Genomic DNA, 23,339 nt, shown 5'->3' on the forward strand with positions numbered 1-23,339 from the left:
TTACTAAAAATACTTTAGCGTAAAGAGTAAGGTATTTGGGAAGAGATGAACCCCTCTTACTAAGGTTTTAATGCTGGTCCTTACTTTCAGTGGAAAATGGTTTTTCATGTTTATTTCTTCATTGTTTTTTTTTGAAAATAGTGCTAGAAAATCCTGCACCCCCTTCGTGGAATTTCTCTTCTCCCATGACAAATTCCTCTAAGGGAAGATCCTCCTACGTAGACCCCTCCCCTCAAACAAATTAAAAAATGTAGATCCCCTCAAACAAAATCTCCTAAAAAATTATCAAAACTTTAACGAACAAATATCAGTACATGTGAATTAAACTGATAATCCACGGTCATACATCAAACAGTTCGTGTTAACGAACTGTAGTAAGGAGCGACCCGGCTCAATAGTAAACGAAACTCTAAATAACGGAATTTTGATGCTAAAATATACATCAAAAGAATCGGATTTTCATGCTGATTTTAAATATATAAGTTTCATCAAATTTGGTCTTTGTCATCAAAAGTTATGAGCCTGAGAAAATTTGTCTTATTTTAGGAAATAGGGGAAAACACCCCCTAAAAGCCACAGAAATCTTAACGAAAATCACACCATCGCATTCAGCGTATCAGAGAACCCTATAGCAAAATTTTCAAGATCCTATCTACAAAAATGTGGAATTTCGTATTTTTTGCCAGAGGACAAATCACGGGTGCGTGTTTATTTGTTTGTTTTTTTTTTCCAGGGGTCATCGTATCGACCAAGTGGTTCTAGAATGTTGCAAGAGGGCTCATTCTAACGGAAATGAAAAGTTCTAGTGCCCTTTTTAAGTGACCAAAAAAATTGGAGGGCACCTAGGCCCCCTCCCACGCTCATTTTTTCTCCAAAGTCAACAGATCAAAATTTTGAGATAGCCATTTTGTTCCGCATAGTCAAAAACCATAATAACTATGTCTTTGGGAATGACTTACTCCCCCACAGTCCCTGGGAGAGGGGCTGCAAGTTACAAACTTCGACCAGTGTTTACATATAATAATGGTTATTAGGAAATGTACAGTCGTTTTCAAGGGATTTTTTTTTTGTTTTGGGGGTGGGGTTGAGGGGAGGGGGTTATGTGGGAGGATCTTTCCTTGGAGAAATATATTATGGGGGAACAGAAATTCAATGAAAAGGGCGAAGGATTTTCTAAAATTACTATAAAAAAAAATGAAAAAATAAACATGGAAAAATTCTTTCAATTGAAAGTAAGGAGTACCATTGAAACTTAAAACAAACAGAGATTATTACGCATATGAGGGGTTCTAAAAATACTTTAGCATAAAGAGCGAGGTATTTAGGAGGAGATAAATACCTCGCTATTTATGCTAAAGTATTTTTAGTAATTTCTCTACGGCCTTTCTGATTCAGGGGTCATTCTTAAAGAATCAGCAAAAAACTTACGATTTAGTGTAAAGAGCGAGGTATTAACAAGGGTACAAACCCCCTCATATACATAATAAAAATTTAAGAATATAAAAGTTTGTTACATAAGTTAATTCTTAAGTTACGTATATTTTTTACTAATAAAAAAATTCGTTAAAAATTAAAATTTATAGTTGCCTTTTTGTGTAACCGAAAAATTGCTTGGCAACTATGCCTCCTTCCCCATCCCATATTTCTCAAAATCGTCTGATCAGAACTAAGAGAAAGCCATTTAGCCAAAAAAGGAATTAAAATGTAAATATCATTTTAATAATTTACGTGTGGAGAGCCGAAATCAAACATGCATTAATTCAAAAACGTTCAGAAATTACATAAAAAAACTAGTTTTTGTAAATGAAAGTAAGGAGCGACATTAAAACTTAAAACCAACAGAAATTACTCCGTATATGAAATGGGTTGTCCCCTCCGCAATCCTTCGCTCTTTACGCTAAAGTTTGACTTTTTACCACAATTCTGCTTTTTAAGACAATTAAAAGCTTTAGCATAAAGAGCGAGGGATTGCGGAGGGGACAACCCATTTCATATACGGAGTAATTTCTGTTCGTTTTAAGTTTTAATGTCGCTCCTTACTTTCAGTTAGAAAAACTAGTTTTTTTTTATGTAATTGTAATTAAAATAAGTAGCTCTTTTGAAAGTACTAGAAATACTTTAGCGGAAGGAGTGAGGTATTGACGAGGGGACAAAACCCGTCATATACGTAGTAGTTTCTGTTCGTATTAAGTTTTAATGTTGCTCCTTACTTTCGGTTGAAATAACCTGTTTTTTAATTTAATTTCAGATCGTTTTTTAAGTAATGCTGAGAAAATCGGCGCTCCCTTCATGAAAAATTCTCTTTCCCCATGAAAAATTCCTCCAGGAAAAGATCCTCACACATAACCACTCTCCCCAAACCCTCCTCACCCCTCACGAGAAAAAATCCCTAAGAAAGTCTATGAACTTCCTAATAACCAATAAATACGTAAACAATAGGGAAAGTTTATAACTTGCAGCCCTTCCTCCGGGGATAGTAGGGGATTAAGTCGTCCTCAGAGAAATAGTTATAAGATTTTTCAAGTATCCTGAACAAAATGGCTCCCTCAAAATTTTGATCCAGTGACTTGGGGAAAAATAAGCGTGTGATGGGGTTTTGTTGTTCTCCAATTTTTTTGGTCGCTTAAAGGTGGCACTAGAAATATTAATTTCCGTTTAAATGTCTTGCGGCACTCTAGGACCATTGGGTTGATACGATCATCCCTGGAAAAAAAAACTAATAAAGACGTATCCATGATCTTGCTTCTGTCAAAAAATAAAAAATTCCACATTTTTGCAGATAAGAGCTTAAAACCCCTACAGTTGGGTTAACTGATACGCTAAATCTAAGAGTGTGATTTTTATTAAGATTCTATGACTTCTAGGGGGCGTTTCCTCCTGTTTTCGAAAATATGGCAAGTTCTCTCAGGCTCTTAAGTTTTGAGGGGTTAAACCAAACTTAATGAGACTTGTATATTTAAACTCAGTATTAAAATCCAATTCTTTTGATGCATCTATTGATATGACAATTCCGTTTTTTACAGTTTCGGTTACGATTGAGCTGGGTCACTCCTTACTTACAGTTCGTTACCACGAACTATTCAATATCTATTAGTATCAAAGTTCCGCTGTTTAGAGTTTCGGTTACTATTGAGCCAGGTCGCTCCTTACTTACTGTTCGTTTTCACGAAGTGTTTGAAAGTTTCTCACAAGTCTACTGTATAAAACAAGAAAGTTTAATCAGAATCAGAGTCTTTCTTAACAGCACGAAAAAAGCTTAGCAGGGCAGTCCAAGGCAGTCCAGGGCAGTCCAAAAGCTTAGGAGGCAGTCCTTTTATATACGGAATAATCTCTTTCTGTTTTAAGATTTAACGTTGCTTCTTACTCTCAGCTGAAAAAAAACATGTTTTTAATTAGCTAATTAAAAAAGAAAACTTTTCCTGCAAAATAGAGTTGTTTTTTGTTTTAAATTAAAGGACTTCATTAAACAGAAATGAGCAGAAGTCAAGTCATATAATGTTTTAAGGATAAAACTAGACAAATAACTATAAATAAATAAATAAATAAAACCCAAAATGAACGGAAATTACAACAAGTGAAAACAAGCAGACACTAAGACGAGTAGGGATGACGCCCTCTGTGCCTTCTAAAGACCAGCATATAGTTTGTGCTTTACTGAAAGTAATCTTTATTTTGAGTTGAATATTTCTATTTCTTATAATATCACGAAAATACATCATTGTAACCAAGACTACTGAAAAGAAAACTAATGTATCTAAATTGACAGTTTAAATTATATTAGAATGATAGCCCTAGTGTGCCTAGTGTGTTTTGATTCAGTTCAACACCATCATCAACGTTTTCTGAAAGCTTAACTAATGTCTTTAGCTTTATTAATAGTAGTAGGCACAACAGCAGAAGTAACAATGGGAGCATTATTAGTGATGGCAGCAATACTATGAGTCGTAAGCAGTAATAGTATTCATATTTTTTCTTTTTGGTCTAGTCCAACAACATTTCGTCATGCCCTAATAGGTTCAACTTAATACTTTAAGTCGTTTACGAGATATCGCTGATGTGTCTTGTTGATAACCTTCACATACACAATGTGTTTTGATTTAGCTCAGCATTCCCCTAAACAGTAACTGGAGAGTTTCACACTGAAACAATTACCCTTAGTAATATTAATACTAGCATAAGAAGTAGTACTACTAGTAGTATGGGATAACCCATAGCACATGGGATAGCCCATAAGCGCCAATAGGAGGAAATGAGTTCGGGAAACAAGATGCCATCAAACATAGTAGTCAGGGCGCTAGATTCTGTATCGTGCACCCACCCATGCCAGAAGGTACAAAAATGCTGAGGATAGATCTTAGGGTAGTCGACCATGTTGAAAACGAATATCGTAGGGCTCATGTTCGTCGTTGGGGCGTTTCTGAGATATAGGCAAAAAACGCCAAATTTAGCCAATAACTAAGTGTGACGATTCAGGATTTTTTTGTGAGTTATTGAGCTGAGAAATCCGGCGTGATGTTATATCAATCGAAAGAAGAGATCTAGATCTAAAAGAATATGATTTTTAAATTAAAAAAAAAACACTAGTATTTTTCTTTATTTAATGAGTTTCAAAACAAGTGCTGTAAAATCCGACAAATACCTTAAAGAAAGGCTAAAACTCAAAATTTCTTCAAGGTAACAAACTTTTTTTCATATTCGAAAAGAAAGTTCATCCAATTCCGTACAATTTGAGCTAAAAAAAATATAAACTATTTTTACTTTTAAAAGGTCTGCGATTTTTTTTTGTAGTGTCACTGAAATGATCACTAGCCGTATCGTGAAAAGGGACATAACTTTTTTTTTCTTCAAAGGGTAGGAATACTTCAAACTTCCTAACTGTTTAAAATTTTTAACTTTTACTTAAAAATAAAATAGGTTTAAAAAAAAGGTTGAGTAAAGAAAGTGTCTTCTTTTAGAATGGACGAATATGTTTTCTGGTGTACTAAGGCGTCTGCAATTACCTTTTTCGGACCCGATTTGCCACTGATACGACTGAGCTATTTACCACATGAAATAATTCTGCTTCACAGATGGATTCAGTTGGCGCACTCGAGTTTTCTTCCTCGGCCTGCCCGCAAAATTGTGAAATAGTAACTGATTAGGGACCTGTTGTAATTAAAAGTGAAAGGTATCAAATAAAACTTTCAAAAATATTCCTCATTTTCTTCTTCCGAGAATTCAGATGGGGCAAGGTAAGACTTCCTTCAAGCCCTCCTCGTTCCGCTGAAGGAGTATGACCTGCAGCATCCTTTCATTTTTGAGCAGCTACAGTCTATCCTGCATCTTCCACTTTTGCATCTGCAGTAAGCTTCCAGGCTTGATGCTTCTTTACAGCTTGAGAAAACCGCATCTACTCCCCCTTCAGCCCTCTTCCATACATGGAGGAGTGGATCTGGAATGCTCGGCCAAGCTTGTACTGACGACAAGACTATCAATGTAGCGAATATGGCTCTTCGTATGCATGGCTCAAAGGTGTCGTCAGAAGGTGGCAGTCTTCCCATATCAATGACAAGGGATTTTGAGAGGTCGTAAGCTTCTCTAAACGCGTCGACTGAAAGCTTCCCTTCTGCATCCTTGATCTGCTCCGTCACAGACACCATTTTTGATGCAAAAGTTGGAGACGTCACGGTGTTTAAGAAAGAAGCTTTCCCGACGCCAAAGAAAAAGTTCGTTGTGTCACACCCTGATAGACAGTGCACGAACGGTAGCATAATCTGCTCCTCTTTGGACAAGTGGACTCTATCCGCCAGCCCATGTACTGGGATAATGTAAGTCTCCTTCAACTTGAAATTCTTCAAAAAAATGAGCACAGGCTACTGCCACGTCTTTATCGTTGGCATGCAAAATGATGCCACAAGCGTAATGGCTAGCGTACTTGGCATGTGTCATAAAGCGTTGGTCAGCCTCTTCGTGGCTGGAGGACAAGCATTCCTCGTAGTCACAGTGTTCTAGTAAAGTTGGACTGCAGCCACGCTTGACCAGAGACATTTTGAATCTCTCCTTAAACTTGCCTGAGAGAAACAAGTTGAGTGCGTTTGGAAGCTGATCACCCATCTGCTCCAAGGTTTCATACGAAATTTCGAGGAGCCTTATTTTAGACGCTGAGCTGGCAAGTACGGCATCCCATTCTTCAATTGTACTAGGAGCGGAAATCTGGAGGTTTTTCTCTTTCCCTCGTCGGAGTCTGCATGCTGATTTCAAGGAGATCGACTCTCCAGTGTCCGTGAGCTTCTCTAACAGCCCTTCGCACCCAATCTGTGACAATGTGGACTTCAGGAATAACCACTGGAAGATAGTTCAGCAACGATAGAAGCAATCTTTCCGCGAAGGATTTGACTGTTTCAAACCTGGCAGGCTGATATGAAATTATCTTGGACATTAGGTCAAGGATGTGTACTGTAGCTGATGTTGTTTCTTTGGATTTCAAAGTCACCGGCGAAGCTGTAAGTCCTCATTTTTCTCTTAGCCAGTTCAACAGCACAGCTTTGTTCTCCGTCCTCATTTTCCAGCCAGAGGATATTTTGGCTGATTGTTGTGGAAGATGTTCAAAAATGGATGGAGGGAAAGGAAGAATCTCTTTTGTGAGGATCTTTGCAACTGCTTTCTCCTTTTCTTCGCCATAGCTCAATTAAGCAGTAATGATTATCTTCAAGGCTGTTGATTCAGAGCTGAGGAGATCAGTTCTAGGGACACCATTCACTTTCTGTGTTTTTCTCTCTGAAGGTAAAGTTCGGAGTGCAACCTTTTCATATCGTCTTTCCTGTTGCACAGAAAGTCCTCAACCACCTCTTTTCCTTTTGTGGCTACGCAAGTAATATGAGAATCAGTCTTCTCATCATCCACAACTTCTGACGTCACAATATTCAGTAGGTCGAAGTCCACTCTGCTGAACGGATTGCCACATGTAGTGAAAATGTCTCGAACTCTGTCTCGCAAAAGTTGTAATCGCTTCGTCGTCGACTGGATTGTCTTCGTGATGTTTCAATGTCTCTGGGGATACGTTGACTACTTGCAGGAAACCATTGCTGATTGCAGCAGAAATCGGTAAGGTAAGAATCCAAGCTTCAGTCTGTATCTCATCCATTTGTTCTCCTATTATTCCGGCCGTCGTCTTTGCATCTTTGTTCACTGTACATTCTAGTAGCCTATCTGATCGGACCAGGTGGCCGTGAACCTGGTGTGCGTTATCTTCATTGCGAAGTATCCTTTCATGAACCTCCTATGTACATCAGGAAAGGTTTGTGGTAAACTTTGCATGTCTGATAGGTACTGTATGGGACATCTTGTATACTGAGGATGGTCAGCCGCCACCGAGTATGGCAATATTCGAGTATTTGCTGTGAAATGAGACTCCCAGTCACAGTTTCGTTTAGCATGAATGAATTGTATCGCTATTTCAAGTATTTCCAAGAACTGCCGCGAGAAAGCAAACGTGGGTGATGCATTTCGCAGGGTATCGAAGGCATTCATTATGGGAGCCAAAGTTATTAAGGTATCGTTTGCCTCCTGAAGTGCAGTTTGCGGGTTAGCACCTCTACTGGTCTTACTCACACAAAATTAGGTTGAATTTCGTAGAGACAATACTGTAATGCAGAAATCTATTTAACAAAGATGAATGTCATTAGGTTAAGCACAACAATGAAATCCTCTTGGCCATATCTGAGATCAGTAGGGGGTAGGTGGGGCATAGAAAGTGTTGCAACTTTGGCCATTTTTTTGATAAAAACTGTATAAAACTATGAAATGATACTTTAGATTCATAACCAACTTTTGTTCTTAAAACGCACATTTCATCTCTGAACATGTATTACATTATTTTTTTAGAGTAAACACAGGTCAAAAAATATACATCAACTGGTCAGAGGTACAGCATAGATCATGTACATTGACTTTATTTACATTGACTTTACGTTACATTGACTGATGTTACATTGACTTTAGTTACATTGACTGATCAATGTAACTAAATCTGATTGATCAATGTAACATGCCTTTTGATCAGTCCTTATAAAGGAGTCAGTATCACCTAGTTTCTTGTGATGTTTAATTTTGTGAATTACTTTCATTAAGTCTCTTACTTCTGCAAAAAAATTATATTTTTTTTTGCTAGCCAACTTTACAACACCGAAAGTGCTCTTAAAAATTTTATTTCTTTCAATTTTTTTTTTGATCTTCCAAATTTGTATCATATTCTTCATTATCATCCATCAGCAAATCAGTATTTGTGTCTGAATCACATGTTGAATCAACCTGAAGTAACTGTCTTTTTTTAATTTTGGCCTACCTGGCTCACTTTTCTTTTTCATACTCTGCTTATCAATTTCTTCTGCTTAGCTTATCAATCAACTTCCCGCTTGGTAGCAGGTTACTAAACAAAATTCCTATTATCGGGTACACTCGCTAAAAAAAAATTGCAGACCCCCCCGATACAATAATTTAAACTTTTTTTCTTAACTCAATGTGTTCGGAATTAAACGGGCTTTCTTTTTTAATATAAAAAATACTTTATCTTGAAAAAATTCGAGTTTTTAGCTTTTCTGTTAGAAATCTGTTGACAAAAATCTGATTTTTTTTAACTGCAGTAAAAAGTGTACTTTTTTAATTTTTTTTGCAAACAAAAATCATCTTCGTGTAGCCCCCAGTCTTTTCTTTCTATTGATGTAAGAGTACGCTGGATTTGACCAATCTTATCTGTAAAAAAAAAAAAAAAAAAAAAAAAAAAAAAAATCGTCGAACCCCATTATAGGACAAATTTGGTGTTTTTGGCCAATATCTCAGAAACACCCCAACGGCAAACATGCACCCGATGATATTAGTTTTCAGCATGGTCGACTACCATGGGATCCACCCTTAACAATTTTGTACCTTCCGGCATGGGTCACAATCAAAAGGTCACAAATCAGATAAGCGAGATACAGAATCTGGCGCTCTGACCATAGTATATAAACGGAAAAAGGAGACATACTGCACTATCAGTCTTCGGAAAAACCGCTGGTTTTATTTTTCCACATCCAACCTATCTAAATTTCCTGGTGAAAAACTTGACCCCCTCCAACCTCTGAAGTTGTTTTACTTAGAAATTTCAAGCTCCCATCTGGAAAATGTCGAATTTGTGTTTTGCCAGAAGAAAGGTTACAGATGCGTGTTTATTTATTTATTTTTATTTTTGTTCTTCCCAAGGATGATCCCATTGTCCTAGAAATCCCAATCCCCTTCTCAATGATCCTAGAAGATCAAGAGAGAGCTAATTCTAACGGAAATCAAAAGCTCCCTTCCACGCTATTTTCCTAGACTCGTCCGATCAGAATTTAGATATTGCCATTTTATTCATTATAGTTATAAGACCTAATAACTAGATGATATGCCCCTCCCCCTACACATCCCTGGCAAATGGCTGCAAGTTGTGAAATTTGACTGTAATTTACACTATCGGTAATTGGGAAGTACTTCAGTGATAGAGCATTCGATTACAAATCAAAAGGTCATCGGTTAAAATGCGGTTGTACCTTAACTTTCAAACAGTTCGTGGTAACGAACTGTAGTAAGGAGCGACCCGGCTCAATAGAAACCAAAACTCTAAAAAATGGAATTTTGATACCAATAGCTACATCAAAAGAATTGCATTTTAATGCTGATTTTAAATATATAAGTTTCATCAAGTTTAGTCTTACGCACCCAAAGTTACGAGCCTGAGAAAATTTGTGTTATTTTAGAAAATAGGGGGAAACACCCCCTAAAAGTAATAGAATCTTGACGAAAATTACACCATCAGATTCAGCGTATCAGAGAACCCTACTGTAGAAGTTTCAAGCTCCTATCTACAAAAATGTGGAATTTTGTATTTTTTGCCAGAAGGCAGATCACGGATGCGTGTTTATTTGTTTTTTTTTTTTTTTTTTTTCTTTTTCCCAGGGGTGATCGTATCGACCCAGTTGTCCTAGAACGTTGCGAGAGGGTTCATTCTAACGGAAATGAAAAGTTCTAGTGACCTTTTTAAGTGACCGAAAAAATTGGAGGGCACCTAGGCCCCCTCCCACGCTAATTATTTTCCCAAAGTCAACGGATCAAAATTCTGAGATAGCCATTTTATTCAACGTATTTGAAAAACCTTATAACTATGTCTTTGGAAACGACTTACTCCTCCACATTCCCCGTGGGAGGGGCTACAATTTACAAACTTTGACCAGTGCTTACATATAGTAATGGTTATTGGGAAGTGTACAGGTGTTTTCAGGAGGATTTTTTGGTTGGGGGGAGGGGTTGTTAAGAGGGGGAAATACTGGGGGAACTTTCCATCGAGGAATTCGTCATGGGGGAAGAAAATTTCCATGAAGGGAGCGCAGGATTTACTAGCATTATTTAAAAAAAAAACAATGAAAAAATAAATATGAAAAGTTTTATTTCAGCTGGAAGTAAGGAGCAGCATTAAAACTTAAAACGAACAGAAATTATTACCCATATGAGGGGCTCACCTCCTCCTAATACCTTGCTCTTTACGCTAAAGTGTTTTTAGCAATGTCAACTATTTATTCTACGGCTTTTGTGATTCAGGGGTCATTCTTAATGAATTGGGACAAAATTTAGGATTTAGTGTAAAGAGAGAGGTACTGACGAGGGGGCGAACCCTCTCATATGTGTAATAAAAACATGAGAATAAAATATTCTTTTCGTAAGCTAGTTTATGAGTTACGTATATCTTTTACTAATAAATAGATTCGTAAAAAATTAAAAGTTCTAGTTGCCTTTTTAATTAACCAAAAATTGGAGGGCAACTAGGCTTCCTCCCTCGCTCTTTTTTTCTAAAAACCATTCGATCAAAATTATGAGAAAGCCATTTAGCCAAAAAAAAAGAAAAAAATGCAAATTTTGTTTTAATTATTTCTCTGCAGAGAGCCAAAATCAAAACATGCATTGATTCAAAAACGTTCAGAAATTAAATAAAAAAAACAAGTTTTTTCAACTGAAAGTAAGGAGCGACATTAAAACTTAAAACGAACAGAAATTACTTCGTATATGAAAGGGGCTGCTTCCTCATCAACGCCCCGCTCTTTACGCTAAAGTTCTTTACTGTTTTAAAAAGAAGAGTTGAGAGAAAGAGTCAAACTTTAGCGTAAAGAGCGGGGCGTTGATGAGGAAGCAGCCCCTTTCATATACGAAGTAATTTCTGTTCGTTTTAAGTTTTAATGTCGCTCCTTACTTTCAATTGAAAAAACTTGTTTTTTTTTTATTTAATTTCGAAAAAGAATGAAGAGCTATGATATTGAATCTGGACATAATATAAATAAAATTTTTATGAAACAATTTGTGGTAACGAACTGTAAGTATGAAAAGACTCGGCTCAATAGTAACCAAACTCTAAGAAAAAAATTTTTGATAACCATAGATACATCAAAAGAATTGGCTTTCTATGCTGCTCCTAATATAAAGTTCATCAAATTCATTGTTACCCATCAAAAGCTACGAGCCTGACAAAAATTGCCTGGTTTTCAAAAAAGGTGGAAACACCCTCAAAACGTCAAGCAATCTTAACAGCAAAATAGCTTAATGACAATCTTCAGGCTAGTTGGTACCGTGTGTTTTTTTTTTTTTTTTTTGCTGTTTTTTCATCCATTTGCCCTTTTTCTAAGATGTTTCCATTTTAAAATACTTTTTTTCTAGTATTTTTATTGGATAAACTGTAAAATTGTAAAATGCTCCCCCCCCCTCTAGATTTGGAAAATACATTTTATCCCCAGTCTAATTTTGATGAATCGACACCACTGAATGGGCTTACCCTCCTCTCATGCAGGAAGAATAAGTATTAATGTGCTTCAAAGAGTTCGTGGCAACGATCCATAAGTAAAGACTGACACAGCTCAACAGTAACCGAAATTCTAAAAAATGGTTTTGATAACAATAGATACGTCAAAAGAATTTAATTTTTATGCTGAGGCAAAATATATAAGGTTATCAACCTGACGTGTCCCTAACCCCAGCAATAATCGAGAAACGGTAAAAAATTAAAAAAAATAAAAACAACTTTTTCATGTAAAGGTAAGGAACAACATCGAAACTTGAACAGGAATTATTCCATATTAAAGGGGTTTTCCCCTCCTCAATACCTCGCGCTTTACGCTAAAGTATGCCTTTCTGTCACAATACTTTAGGAACGACTCCTGATACACATGGGCCGTTTAATTATGCGCGTGCCTTATTCAGACAACTTCATTTCATTTTCCTTGGTGCTTTAAAAGCTAAGATCGCCATCTGCTTGAATCTAAAATCAATTTAAAGCTAAAATTTAGAAATAATAATTGCGCTTCAAATAACTATGACGTTGATTACGAACGGCCGTTTAAAGAAGTAAAAAACATGTTATTGGGAATTATCCGAAACTTTTTCAGGATAAAATATTGTGGGGAGGGGGGATTTTCCACGGAGAGAATTAACCAAGAGGAGGAAAGTTTCAAGAGTGAATTTTCCAGACAAAATGTTACATGGGGGAGAGGGAAAGAAAATTTATGGCATTATTTAAAAAACTGTCAGAAATTAAATAAAAAAAAAAACGACAAGTTTTTTTAAACTGATATTGAGGAGCAATATATAAACTTAAAACGAACAGAAATTATTCCATATATGAAGGAGACTGTCCCTTCCTCAACCCTAGCTCTTTACGCTAAAGTTCAACTTTTTGCTCTGATTATTTAGGAAAGACAAAAGGGGGGTTGATTTTGAATGGGAAGAACTTATAAAAAAAATTATTTTATCGTAAAGATCGGGGTTGAGTAAAAGGCAGCCTCCTCCTATACAGAATTATTTTCTGTTCATTTTAAGTCTTGATGCTGCTTCGTACTTCCAATAAAAAACACTTATCTTTTTATTTAATTAAAATAAAAAAACAAGAGTATCTAAGGAAAAAAACCCTTCCAAAACAGAAATATTAACACTTTTAAAATAGAAGTAAAAATGGTTAAATAATGAAAACATAAGAACAGAAACTTCTCAAGGGTTGGATTAGATTCCAAATCGATTAACTACGTTAAACAGAATTCGATGAAAGAAGAGAAAGGAAGGTCTACTGAGATTTTAATGATGCATAATTTTCTGGTAAGAGCTTTTAGGAGGTTTTCCGTGTTTACCTCTGTGTGTTAGTTTCAAAGATTTCCTGATTATATTCAAGTACCAAGTTAGCCCAATAGACTCAAATGTTTTACCATTCCAATAGACAGCATTATTTTTGTACGAATGTTTTATTTTTTTTTGCATAAGGGGTTTGAAATGTGTGTGATTCGGCTGCAATTTAATCTTTTTAAAAAGGAGTGTAGGTGACGCCTAAGGTTTAAAGTAATTTTTTGTTAAAGTTGTCATCACTGACTAGGTTTTTTTTTAAATAATGATAAAAAAATTGAAAATGACATTTTTTTAAGGTACTAATTCTTGTATTTAGGGTAATAATAAATTATTATTAAAATTTTGTCCGAAAATGAAACACAAAATTAGAAAATCAACACTTGCAATAACTGAAATAAGCAAGAAAAGAATATGACGATCAATAAATTTTGTTGTTTCTTTAAATTTTGATCGATGTAGCCTGTAGTCAGCAAATGATTCATCTGATTTTTTAAGTTGCTCCAAAATTTGGTTCTTACCAATGGATCGGAACTTCTTCTTTACAAGGTTATTCAAAGAAATTTGAATATCTTCTCGAGTTTCTCGTACTATTGATAGCATTTTAGGGTCAAATGTGCTTGCAAGATCTTTATCGAGAGAATGTATATTTTTTTCTAATTCCTTTATTTTATCATTTACTGAAAGTGATGTACTGCTTTTCGTGGGGTTAATTTTCTTATCTTTCGTAGTCCGTGGCACGGGAGTAGGGCTGTGCCCTGGTATGTCTGTTGTATGAATAACTTGTTTTTCAACGGTACTAATTATTTCTGTAGGTTTAGACGGATATTGTGTTGATTTTTCCGTTGTGGTTCCCATGTGTTTGCAATTGAGTTCCTTTATGTCTACAGTCATTTTATTATCTTGAATAAGTGATTCACAAATGAAATTCATTCGCAACAACTCTTTATTCGTGTCATATTTTGGACACAATTCCGAGAGACGTGAAACTAGGTAATCGCCATCTAATTCATCGACATTATTTATTTTACAGAACAACTTCAGATTTTCTCTGTCTTCTACATCCATTGAGTCGTGAATACTTATTCTTCTCTCAGGTTTTTCTGACCACCAAACATCTACATACTGGCCATCTCCTATCCTAAATTTGGTGTTTACTTTAATACTATCATTATTTTTATTTTTCAAATGGTCGACAAAATTGTTTATAAAATGAGAACCGCTAAGGAGCATACCATCAGCCTTTTTGCAAATTTCAGAAGCTTCACTTTTAGTTTTGGGAGTCTGAAATGCGGTCAAACAGGAATATTTCTCTCTTGCGTCCCCAACACAATTATAAGCATGTTGTATTTTACCAATTTTACAATCCTTGAACTTTGCTTCATTGAAATCTATATATCTTAAATTGTCTTGTATACTTACTTCACAAAGGAAAGCCATGTTCTTTGTTTCATCTTTTGTTTCCAAAATAGTTGTTCTGGTTTCCAGTTCTTTCGACCAGTCAACATCAACGTAACTGCCACTATCTATAATAAATTCGGTGTATTCTTTAATACTTTCATCATTATTTTCTTTTAAGTGCAGCATATGTCTTTTAATGGTATCTAAAGAAGCACTACTAAGTGATCCATCCAATCTCTCACAAATTTCAACAGCTTCTTTTCTTGATGTTTGACTAAGCAGAGCTGTCATGCACATGCAATTTTCTCTATCATTTCCAACGCATTCATAAGACTTTTGAATTTTTTTGTTCCCGCAATTTTTGAGTTCTGTGTAGTCAATGAACTTTATATTGTCTTGAATAGGAGAAACGCAAAGTGAAGAAATTTCGGTCATCATTGTTTTATTTGGTATGTCTTTTACAGTTATGCCACTTTCTAAATCTTTGGACCAATCTACGACGGCGTATTTATTATTTCCAATGAAGAATTTCGTCTGCTCTTTTATCATATCTCCATTTTCATCCCTAAACTTTCTTAAAAACTTCTTGAAGATATGAAATTCTGAATCTGAAGACATGAATTCTTTATTTAGCTTACCTTCATCCAATTGCTCACAAATGTTAGTAGCGTCGTCTCTTGGTATTGTATGATTAAAAGCAGTCATGCACTGACACTTCCCTCTCTCATTTCCGATACAATTAAACCGCTTCTGAATTTTTTTATTTTCACAAGCTTTCAATTCCTGGATACTTATACGACTTGGTTGGTCTTCTATCATGTAGTCGCAAAGGAAAGACATTTTTCTCTTGTTTGATTCAGTGGTAGCCTCTTGAATAGTTATAGTAGGATCAGCTTTTGACCAATCAACGTCCACATATTTGTTATTTCCAATTATGTATTGACTGTGGTTTTTTATGGTCTCATCATTTTTAGTCTTTAAATGATTAAAGTACCTTTTCAGGTATGATGAAGAGCCATTGGTAAGCATTGCACCATCGTTTTTGCATATTTCAGTGGCTTGTTCTCTATAGACAGGAAGATGGAAAGCTGTCATGCAAGGGCATTTCCCCCTAGTATTTCCGACACATTTATAAGGACTCTGTATTTTCTCATTTTTACAAGCTTTTAGTTCCTCAGATGGTATGTATATATTACAAAGAAAATTCGAGTTAGAAACATCTGCATCGTCGTCATTAATAGCTATTTTAACGTTTGAATCTTCTGGCCATTCTATGTCGACGTGCTTATTCCCATCAACAGTAAACTTAATATTATCCTTAACACTATCATCATTCTCGCTTTTTAAATAGTCAAAAAAACCTTCTAGGTCAGTTCTATTACCCTTTGTAAGTTCCCCGCCCATACTTTTACAGGTTTCTGAAGCTTCATTTCTTGAGTGGGGTTGTTGAAAGGCTGTTATGCATGTGCATATTCCATTCGTTTCTTCAGAACAGTACAACTTTTGTATCTCTTTGATTTTGCAAGATTTTAAATCCTTGAGGTCTATGTGATTAACATCGTCTTTAGTGGGTATGTTGCAAATAAAAGCCCTTCTATTTATATCTTTTGTATTTTCTGCATCTTTAATAGATACTCCAGTGTCCAAGTTAGACCAATCGATGTCTACCTGTTTATTTCCTTCAAGAGTGAATTTGGTAAACTCTGTAATAGTGTCAGCATTATTAACCTGTAAGTGCTTCAAAAATTTCCTTAGTGCCGATGGTGATCCTTCAACGAGTGTACCGTCAGCTTTACGACAGGAATCTGCGGCTTCTTTATTTGACGCAGGAAAAAGTAAAGCTGTCAGACAAGGACACTTCTTCCTTGAATTACCAAGACAATTATAATGCATTTGTGTTTTATTATTTTCACAGCTCTTTAGATGTTCAAAATTTACTCGGTGTTTCCCATCCTTTGTATCTAGGTTACAAATGAATGGGAATTGTTTCTGGTTACTTTTGGATTTGGCATTCTGATAAGTTATTTTTTTTTCGTCTTTAGCATGCGTGACATCTATGTATTGGTTTCCTCCGACAATGAATTTATTACCCTGCTTTATAGTGTTGCTGACTTCAGAATTTCGTTCTATCACATAATTAAGAATACCAGAGGACGGCTCAGTGAGCGTACCACCTCCTAATTTGCAAATTTCTGCGGCTTCTTCTCTCGTTCTTGGCTTCAAAAATAGGGTCATGCATGGACATGAGCCCCTAGTATTCCCTACACAATTATACGAAGTTTGAATCGTTTTGTTGTTACAATCTTTCAGTTCCTCGGGAATTATGGGTAAGTCACATATAAAACTTGATTTCTCTGAACCTGTTTCGGTTACTACAGTAGAACATTCTACCTTGATTTCAGAATCATTTGACCAGTCAACATTTCCAACTTTATCATCACCAAAACTAAATCTGGTATATTCTTTTATATTAACCGGGTTTTCAGCCTTCAAATGCCCAAGAAAACCTTTTAGATCGTTACAAGACGTCTTACTTGGCACACCTGATAAACTTTCACATTTGCTAGACGCTTCTTCTCTTGGTAGTGGTTTTAAGAAAGCTGTCATGCACGGACATATCCCATGAGTTTTATCAGAACAGTCATAAACCATTTGAATTTCGTTATTTTTACACTGTTTTACTTTATCTGAGTCTATAAAATCAATACTGTCATCAATAGGAAAGTCGCAGAGGAAAGCCATACTTGTTGTTTTCATTTCAGCTGGTAATTTTTTAATAGTTATTGCAAAGTCCGGCTCTTTTGACCAATCAACTTCTATGTACTTTTCATCCCCAACAAAGAAGAGAGCATGATTTTTTATGCTGTTACCATTTAAAGCCAATATGTGCTTAAGCATTCTTTGAAAATCATAAGAAGACCCCAGAGAAAATTTACCATTTGAATCTTTACAAAATTTATCTGCTTCTACTCTTGATTTAGGATGCAGCAATACAGTCATGCAAGGGCATATCCTGTTTGAATCTCCAATGCAGTTATAAGGTTTTTGTATTTGATGCAGTTGACACAGTTTTAACTTATCCGTATCTAAAAACTCTAATTTATCCGTAACAGATATTTCACAAAGGAACGGCGACTCTTCAGCTGTTTCCTTCGCTTCATTTATTTTTGGTGCTACTTCATTAGCTTCACAGGATTTTGGCCAGGTAATATTTATGTACCTTCCATCTCCAATATAGAATACAGGCGTCGTGCATATATTTTTCCTTTTTTTTTTTAACAGTCCAAGAAAAATGTATTTTAAGTCTTCTATTGAAATATTAGAAGCGAGTGTCCCTTTCGCCTCTTTACAATATTTTTCTGCTACTTCTTTTGATTTGGGATGTTGAAAAGCTGTCATGCAAGAGCACTTTCTCTGGCTATTCCCCATACAGCCATAAGGGTATTGTATATCCCAAATCTTACATTTATCTAGGGACGATTGTTTTAAGTACTTCAGATCATCGGTTATTTTGAATTCACAAACAAAAGGTATTTGGTCGTTTTCACTCGCTGAATCTTCCCCTAAATCAGTTAGTCTATTTTCCGGTTTCGACCAGTCAACTTCCGTGGATTTGTTTTCTTCCAAATTGAATCTTGTATATTTTTTTATAATTTGGCTAATTGGATTTTTTTTGCTTAGATGTTCAAAGAAAGTTTCAGCGTTCTTATCTGAACCTGCAAGTAGACCGTTTCCTTCTTTACAAATTTTGCTTGCTTCTCTTCTTGTGACATACCATAAAAAAATACTTTTACACTTGCATATATTCTTTGGGTTACCAATGCAACCATATGAGATTGCTCCTTCTTTATCTTTACAATTTTGAAATAACTCAGTCACATTAAAGTATTCTTCGCTATTTTGCAAATAGTGTCTGCAAACATTCTTTCTTTTGTTTATGATTTCTCCGTTCAAATTTTTACAATATTCAGAGGCAGTTGTATCTGTTTCCTGGTCCAAAGTTGTATCACAATAACACTTAGCTTTTGGATTGCCATTACAATTAGTCGAATTTTGGAATTGGGGATGAAGACATTTTTTCAATTCCTCGATTGTGTAGACCTCTTTTCCATCAAAAGTAGCAACCGGAGTGAATTTAAACAATGTTGCTACCATTATTAAGTTTACAATTATTTTCATGAATTATTTTTTTTTTTATCACTTTTCATCTTAAGTCTTTACCGTATCGAACTAATCTAAGTCTTAACCTGAAGAATCCAAAAGATTTTTCTATAAAATTTCGCGTTTCATTTGTTTTCTCAAAATTTATAATTACACGTTTCTTGTATCACATAAATCATTTTTGTGCTTTTGAAACTTATGGTAACAAATTAGAAAGCTAAAAAGTACTCGTGTCAAAAACATTTTGTTCTTCACAAAGTACATTTATGACATCATACGGCTACGAAATCAAACAAAAGTAAACAGCAACATAAAAAAAAATGATATAAATTCTCCAGAACTACTGATGACACATTATATCAACTTTTGTCAACGTTTTAGATGATGCGGCTTTTATACAGGGACAGGTAGCAAGCCTCTCGTCCAACATTTCAGCTGCTGAGATTGAACCCCAAGCCCCACACTACCAGAGATCAATCCACTCCAGTAAAATAGAATATCATTAAACAAAAACGAGTGGAAATGATTGTAGGTTCTGCACAGGTTCAAATAAAAACAAGCTTTGCATTTTGAAGATGAATATGAAGATGTAAAAGTATCATTTTCTTCAAAACTCCCCAATTTTTGTAAGTGTCTTTGGGTTTTTTCTGAATTGCATGTAAATTATGCCTTTCATTCATAGCTTCAAACCTTTCTGAATCCCGTCACAAACACAGTACTAATTTGATAAATGTATTATGATAAGAATTTTTGGCTATTCTAAGTATCAGCCTTTGCTCACAAAAAAACAACAAAAAAAAAAAACAACAGAAAACGAAAAATAAGACACGTCACTGCTTCCCAGAAAAGTGATTTTTCTTGTTGCTAAAGATGGAGGACTGTAATTGTCCTAAATAGTTTTCGGCTATGGTAATCCCAGTGGCACAATTTTCATTTCGATTTGACGCCATTTATTTGGGATTCAGGCTGTTTTTACAAATCCGCATTAATTTGTTTTCGCAACACACTTTTGCCATTGAGAATAGTCGAAATAATAAAGATCTTTCCTGAATTAGATTGAAACGGAAAGTCTTCGTCACTAGAGAGTTTTCTTTTTACAACACATTTTTATTTTTCTCGATTACTATCGACGAGACTTAGTTCTTAACTTGGGTGCGGCAGATGCCGCAACCACCATTCGTTGCCAAAAACTGTTTGACTTAAGAGGTTCAAAAGCCCAAACTTTGATTGGGAGCCCAACTACATCTTTAACTTGAATAAAATTTCAGCTTTAAGATTAGAACCAGTAAGTTTACCTTTTCCTTCTTTACAAATTTTGAGATTTTATTTTTCCTTTTTTTCTTACGACTTTCCATAGAAAATGCTTTCACAACGGCGTTGTCTCTTAGGGTCACCGATGTTACTATAGGACATCGCTTCTTTTTATTCTTGCAGTTTTGTAATCAATCATTCACATTACAGTACTTCAGACTATTTTGTAATTTGTGTTTACATATCTTCTTTTTTTGGTCTTCAATTTTTCTTGTGGTACAGAAATGGTCTGACTCAGAAGTTTCATCTATGAGACCTTTAAACCATTTCGAGACCTTTCATCATTCAATCTATGAGACCTTTAAGACATTTTACCATTCAATCTTTCACAATATTCAGAGGTTCTATCTGTTTGCTGTTTCAAATCGGCATAACAAAACAGTGAGATAACTGGTACGATACTTACAAATAAGTACTATATAAATCCTAATGAAGACAAGTTCTAACAAATGAAGACAAAAAATAAACTCATTTTGTATGGAGACAAAATACAAAACTCATTCTAAATAAAAATTCCCAAAAAATTCTTGAAAACCCTTAAAATATTCTAAGTTTATTAGTCGGACATGTTCGGTTCAAAAATTGACGCTTTCAACACAGTTCCGTAAGTACACACACATGTGCCTAAAGGACGACCGCCTCCCGAAATAAAATGCTAATTTTATTGTTGGAAACGATAAGTCGTTTGATCAAGAATAAATCTTGGCCAACCATCAAGCGTGACAAGACCAAGAGGACGACCGGGAAAACGCAAATTTACAATTTTTGATAATAAACAACATGGGCCATCAAACGTAACAAGGCCATTCCAACAGCTAAAGCAAAGGGCATGGAAAAATATTTGAAGTAATAATGAACAAAAATAAAGAGCAAAGAAATGTGCGCTTAGAAGACAAGCAACAGCGAGGATCAAAACGAATAACAAACGAAAGTGCAGCACAATGAGATATGCGGTTAGAAGAATTGCGACAACGATAGTCAAAACGAATCAAAACAAAAATGAAGCACAAAGAATTTGCGGTGAGAAGGTTCTCCCCCAGTAATCATTTTTGCTTAAGTTATCTTGTTGCATAATTCAGTTCTTTGTTTGCAATTCGCTGCGATTCTCGCTCTTAGTAAATCATTTTGTTTATGATTTTAAGTGATACTCACAGTCACGTGTCTTTTAACCTTAGATTGTGCTGTCCATAATTCTCATTTGTTGTTCCATACGATGCTTGCTATCGCATGTCTCCTAACCATAAATTGTGTTGTGTTTCATTTTCGTTCGTTATGAACTAAGAAGTTTTCACAATACCTTTTGCTTTAGCTGTTCGTAATTATTCACCATCTTGTAAAATTTCAATGACATTGTAATTTTGACAGCTCCTCTAACTACGCATTTCGTTTTGCAACATAAAGCGTTCCATGCAAAAGACATGCAACGCTTGTTCCATGTCTTTTACTTTAGCTGTATTGAGTCATTCGTCACCATATATAGTCTCGTATGTATCTACTTCCGATCGATTGATAATGCTCGTTGTCACATGTCTTCTAACCACAAATTTTTCTTGTGCTTCATTTTCGTTTGCGATTCGTTGTGATTCTAGCTGTCGCTTGTCTTCTAGCCGCAGACTTTGTTTTGGATCTTTTTTGCTGATTGGTTTTGATGCTCGTTTTCGCAAGTCTTCTAAGTGTATACTTTCATTCTTTCTCTGGCACTCAAGACGCAACAGGCTTGTATAACCTATATGTAGTTCGTTACTACGAACTGTTTGATTACTATTCAATCTGATCCTGCTGTCGCTTGTCTTTTAACGACAGGTTTCGTTGTCCATCATTTTCATTTGTGATTCGTTACGATGCTTGTTGTCACATATCTTCCAGTCGCAGATTCCGTTGGGCTTTATTTTCGTTCATCATTAACTTAAGACATTCTTTCCATGGCTTTTGCTTTAGCTGTTTAGAATTATTCGTGATCTTGCATAATTTCGCATTGCATTGTTATTTTGATGTGTCTTTTCACTGAAGGTTTCATTGGGCAACATTTTTATTTGCAATTCAATGCGTGCCTCGCTCTCACTTGTTCCATGCCTTTTGCTTTAGCTGTCCTGAGCTACTCGTTACATTCCATAACTTTGCATGCGTCTGTTTCCTATTCGATTGGTCATGCTCGTTTCTTATAACCACAAAATTTGTTGTGCGTCATTTTCCTTTGCGATTTATTATGTTTTATTTAAGAATTAACGACGCTTCTTGACAACTATGGTCCCTGCGTCGGCCCTGCAGTGCATTCCTGCAGCGTGATTCGATCTCTGGGTCCCGTATTACCAAGCCAAGGTCAAATCCACTGCGCCACCACAGGACCGATTTATTATGATTCTTCCTGTCGCTTGTCTTCTCACTACAGGTCCGAATCATTTTCGTTTACAATTCATTTTGATTAAGTCTTTTAAGCGCAGATTTCGTTGTGCATTATTTTTGTTTTGGATCCGTCCTGCGGATGCCTTGTATATATGTGATTCTCGTTGTCACTTATTAACTAATGTGACTAAATGTACTTTTCCCTAGTTATTATTTTGGCTTTTATTATTTTGTTACATAACTCAGTTTTTAGTTTACGATTTGTTGTGATTCTCTCTCGTTAAGCATCATTTTCGTTTTAAGATGCGATGTGATCCTCCCGTCGCTTGTCTTTCAGCCGCAAATTTAGCTGTCACTTGTACCAGGCCTTTGCTTTAGCTTTTCAGTCATTCATCCATTTTGTATGCGTCATAGGCACCAAAAACGATACGATTATCCAAGGGAAAATGATGTTAAGTTTCTCCTTAAATGTATAACATGAATCTGACGTCATTCACATGAAAAATATTTGTCAGTTCTAAACGAATTTTCACAAACTTTTAACCTATCTATATTGCTTTTCAGGTCAAGCTTTTCAGGTCTCAGTGTACCCATTTTCAACAAAAATACATGCACCCGTTTCCAGAAAATTACACATTAAATACACAATTACTGCTCACTTAAAGATAATTATTTTAATTATTGCTAGCTCTGATAGCTTGGTAACTAAAAGGGGGCTATTCACTAAAAAACTCAAAATTAGAGTTAAACCTCTAATTTGTCCTCCCCCTCATAACACCTAATTTTCAACTGCCACAGGGCAATAGACAATCTCGATTAAGAATCTCACGTACTAGATGTGTGCCTGAAAAATTTGAAGAAACCAACTAATTACCAAGACTAGTTATTTATACTCTACACTATCTTTTCACAGAACCTCGAGTGCAGCAGACAAGTGCATGCAGTTTTAATTTTCATAAAAGAAATTTACGAGCAAA

The 23,339-nt window shown here is 35.5% G+C and overlaps 1 protein-coding gene across 1 annotated transcript; it reads right to left on the reverse strand.

Annotated features, from left to right (window-relative positions):
- Positions 1-3,234: 3,234 nt before the first annotated feature.
- LOC136038158 (uncharacterized) lies at positions 3,235-18,734 on the reverse strand. The gene is made up of 2 exons (XM_065721215.1): positions 14,569-18,734; positions 3,235-3,370 (listed from the first exon to the last, which is right to left on the reverse strand). Exons 1-2 carry the CDS (start codon positions 18,724-18,726, stop codon positions 3,341-3,343), a joined length of 4,188 nt encoding a protein of 1,395 aa, XP_065577287.1. The 5' UTR covers positions 18,727-18,734; the 3' UTR covers positions 3,235-3,340.
- Positions 18,735-23,339: the final 4,605 nt, after the last annotated feature.

Source organism: Artemia franciscana, chromosome 17, assembly GCF_032884065.1.
Source record: "Artemia franciscana chromosome 17, ASM3288406v1, whole genome shotgun sequence".
In the NCBI taxonomy this organism is placed as follows: Eukaryota; Metazoa; Arthropoda; class Branchiopoda; order Anostraca; family Artemiidae; genus Artemia; species Artemia franciscana.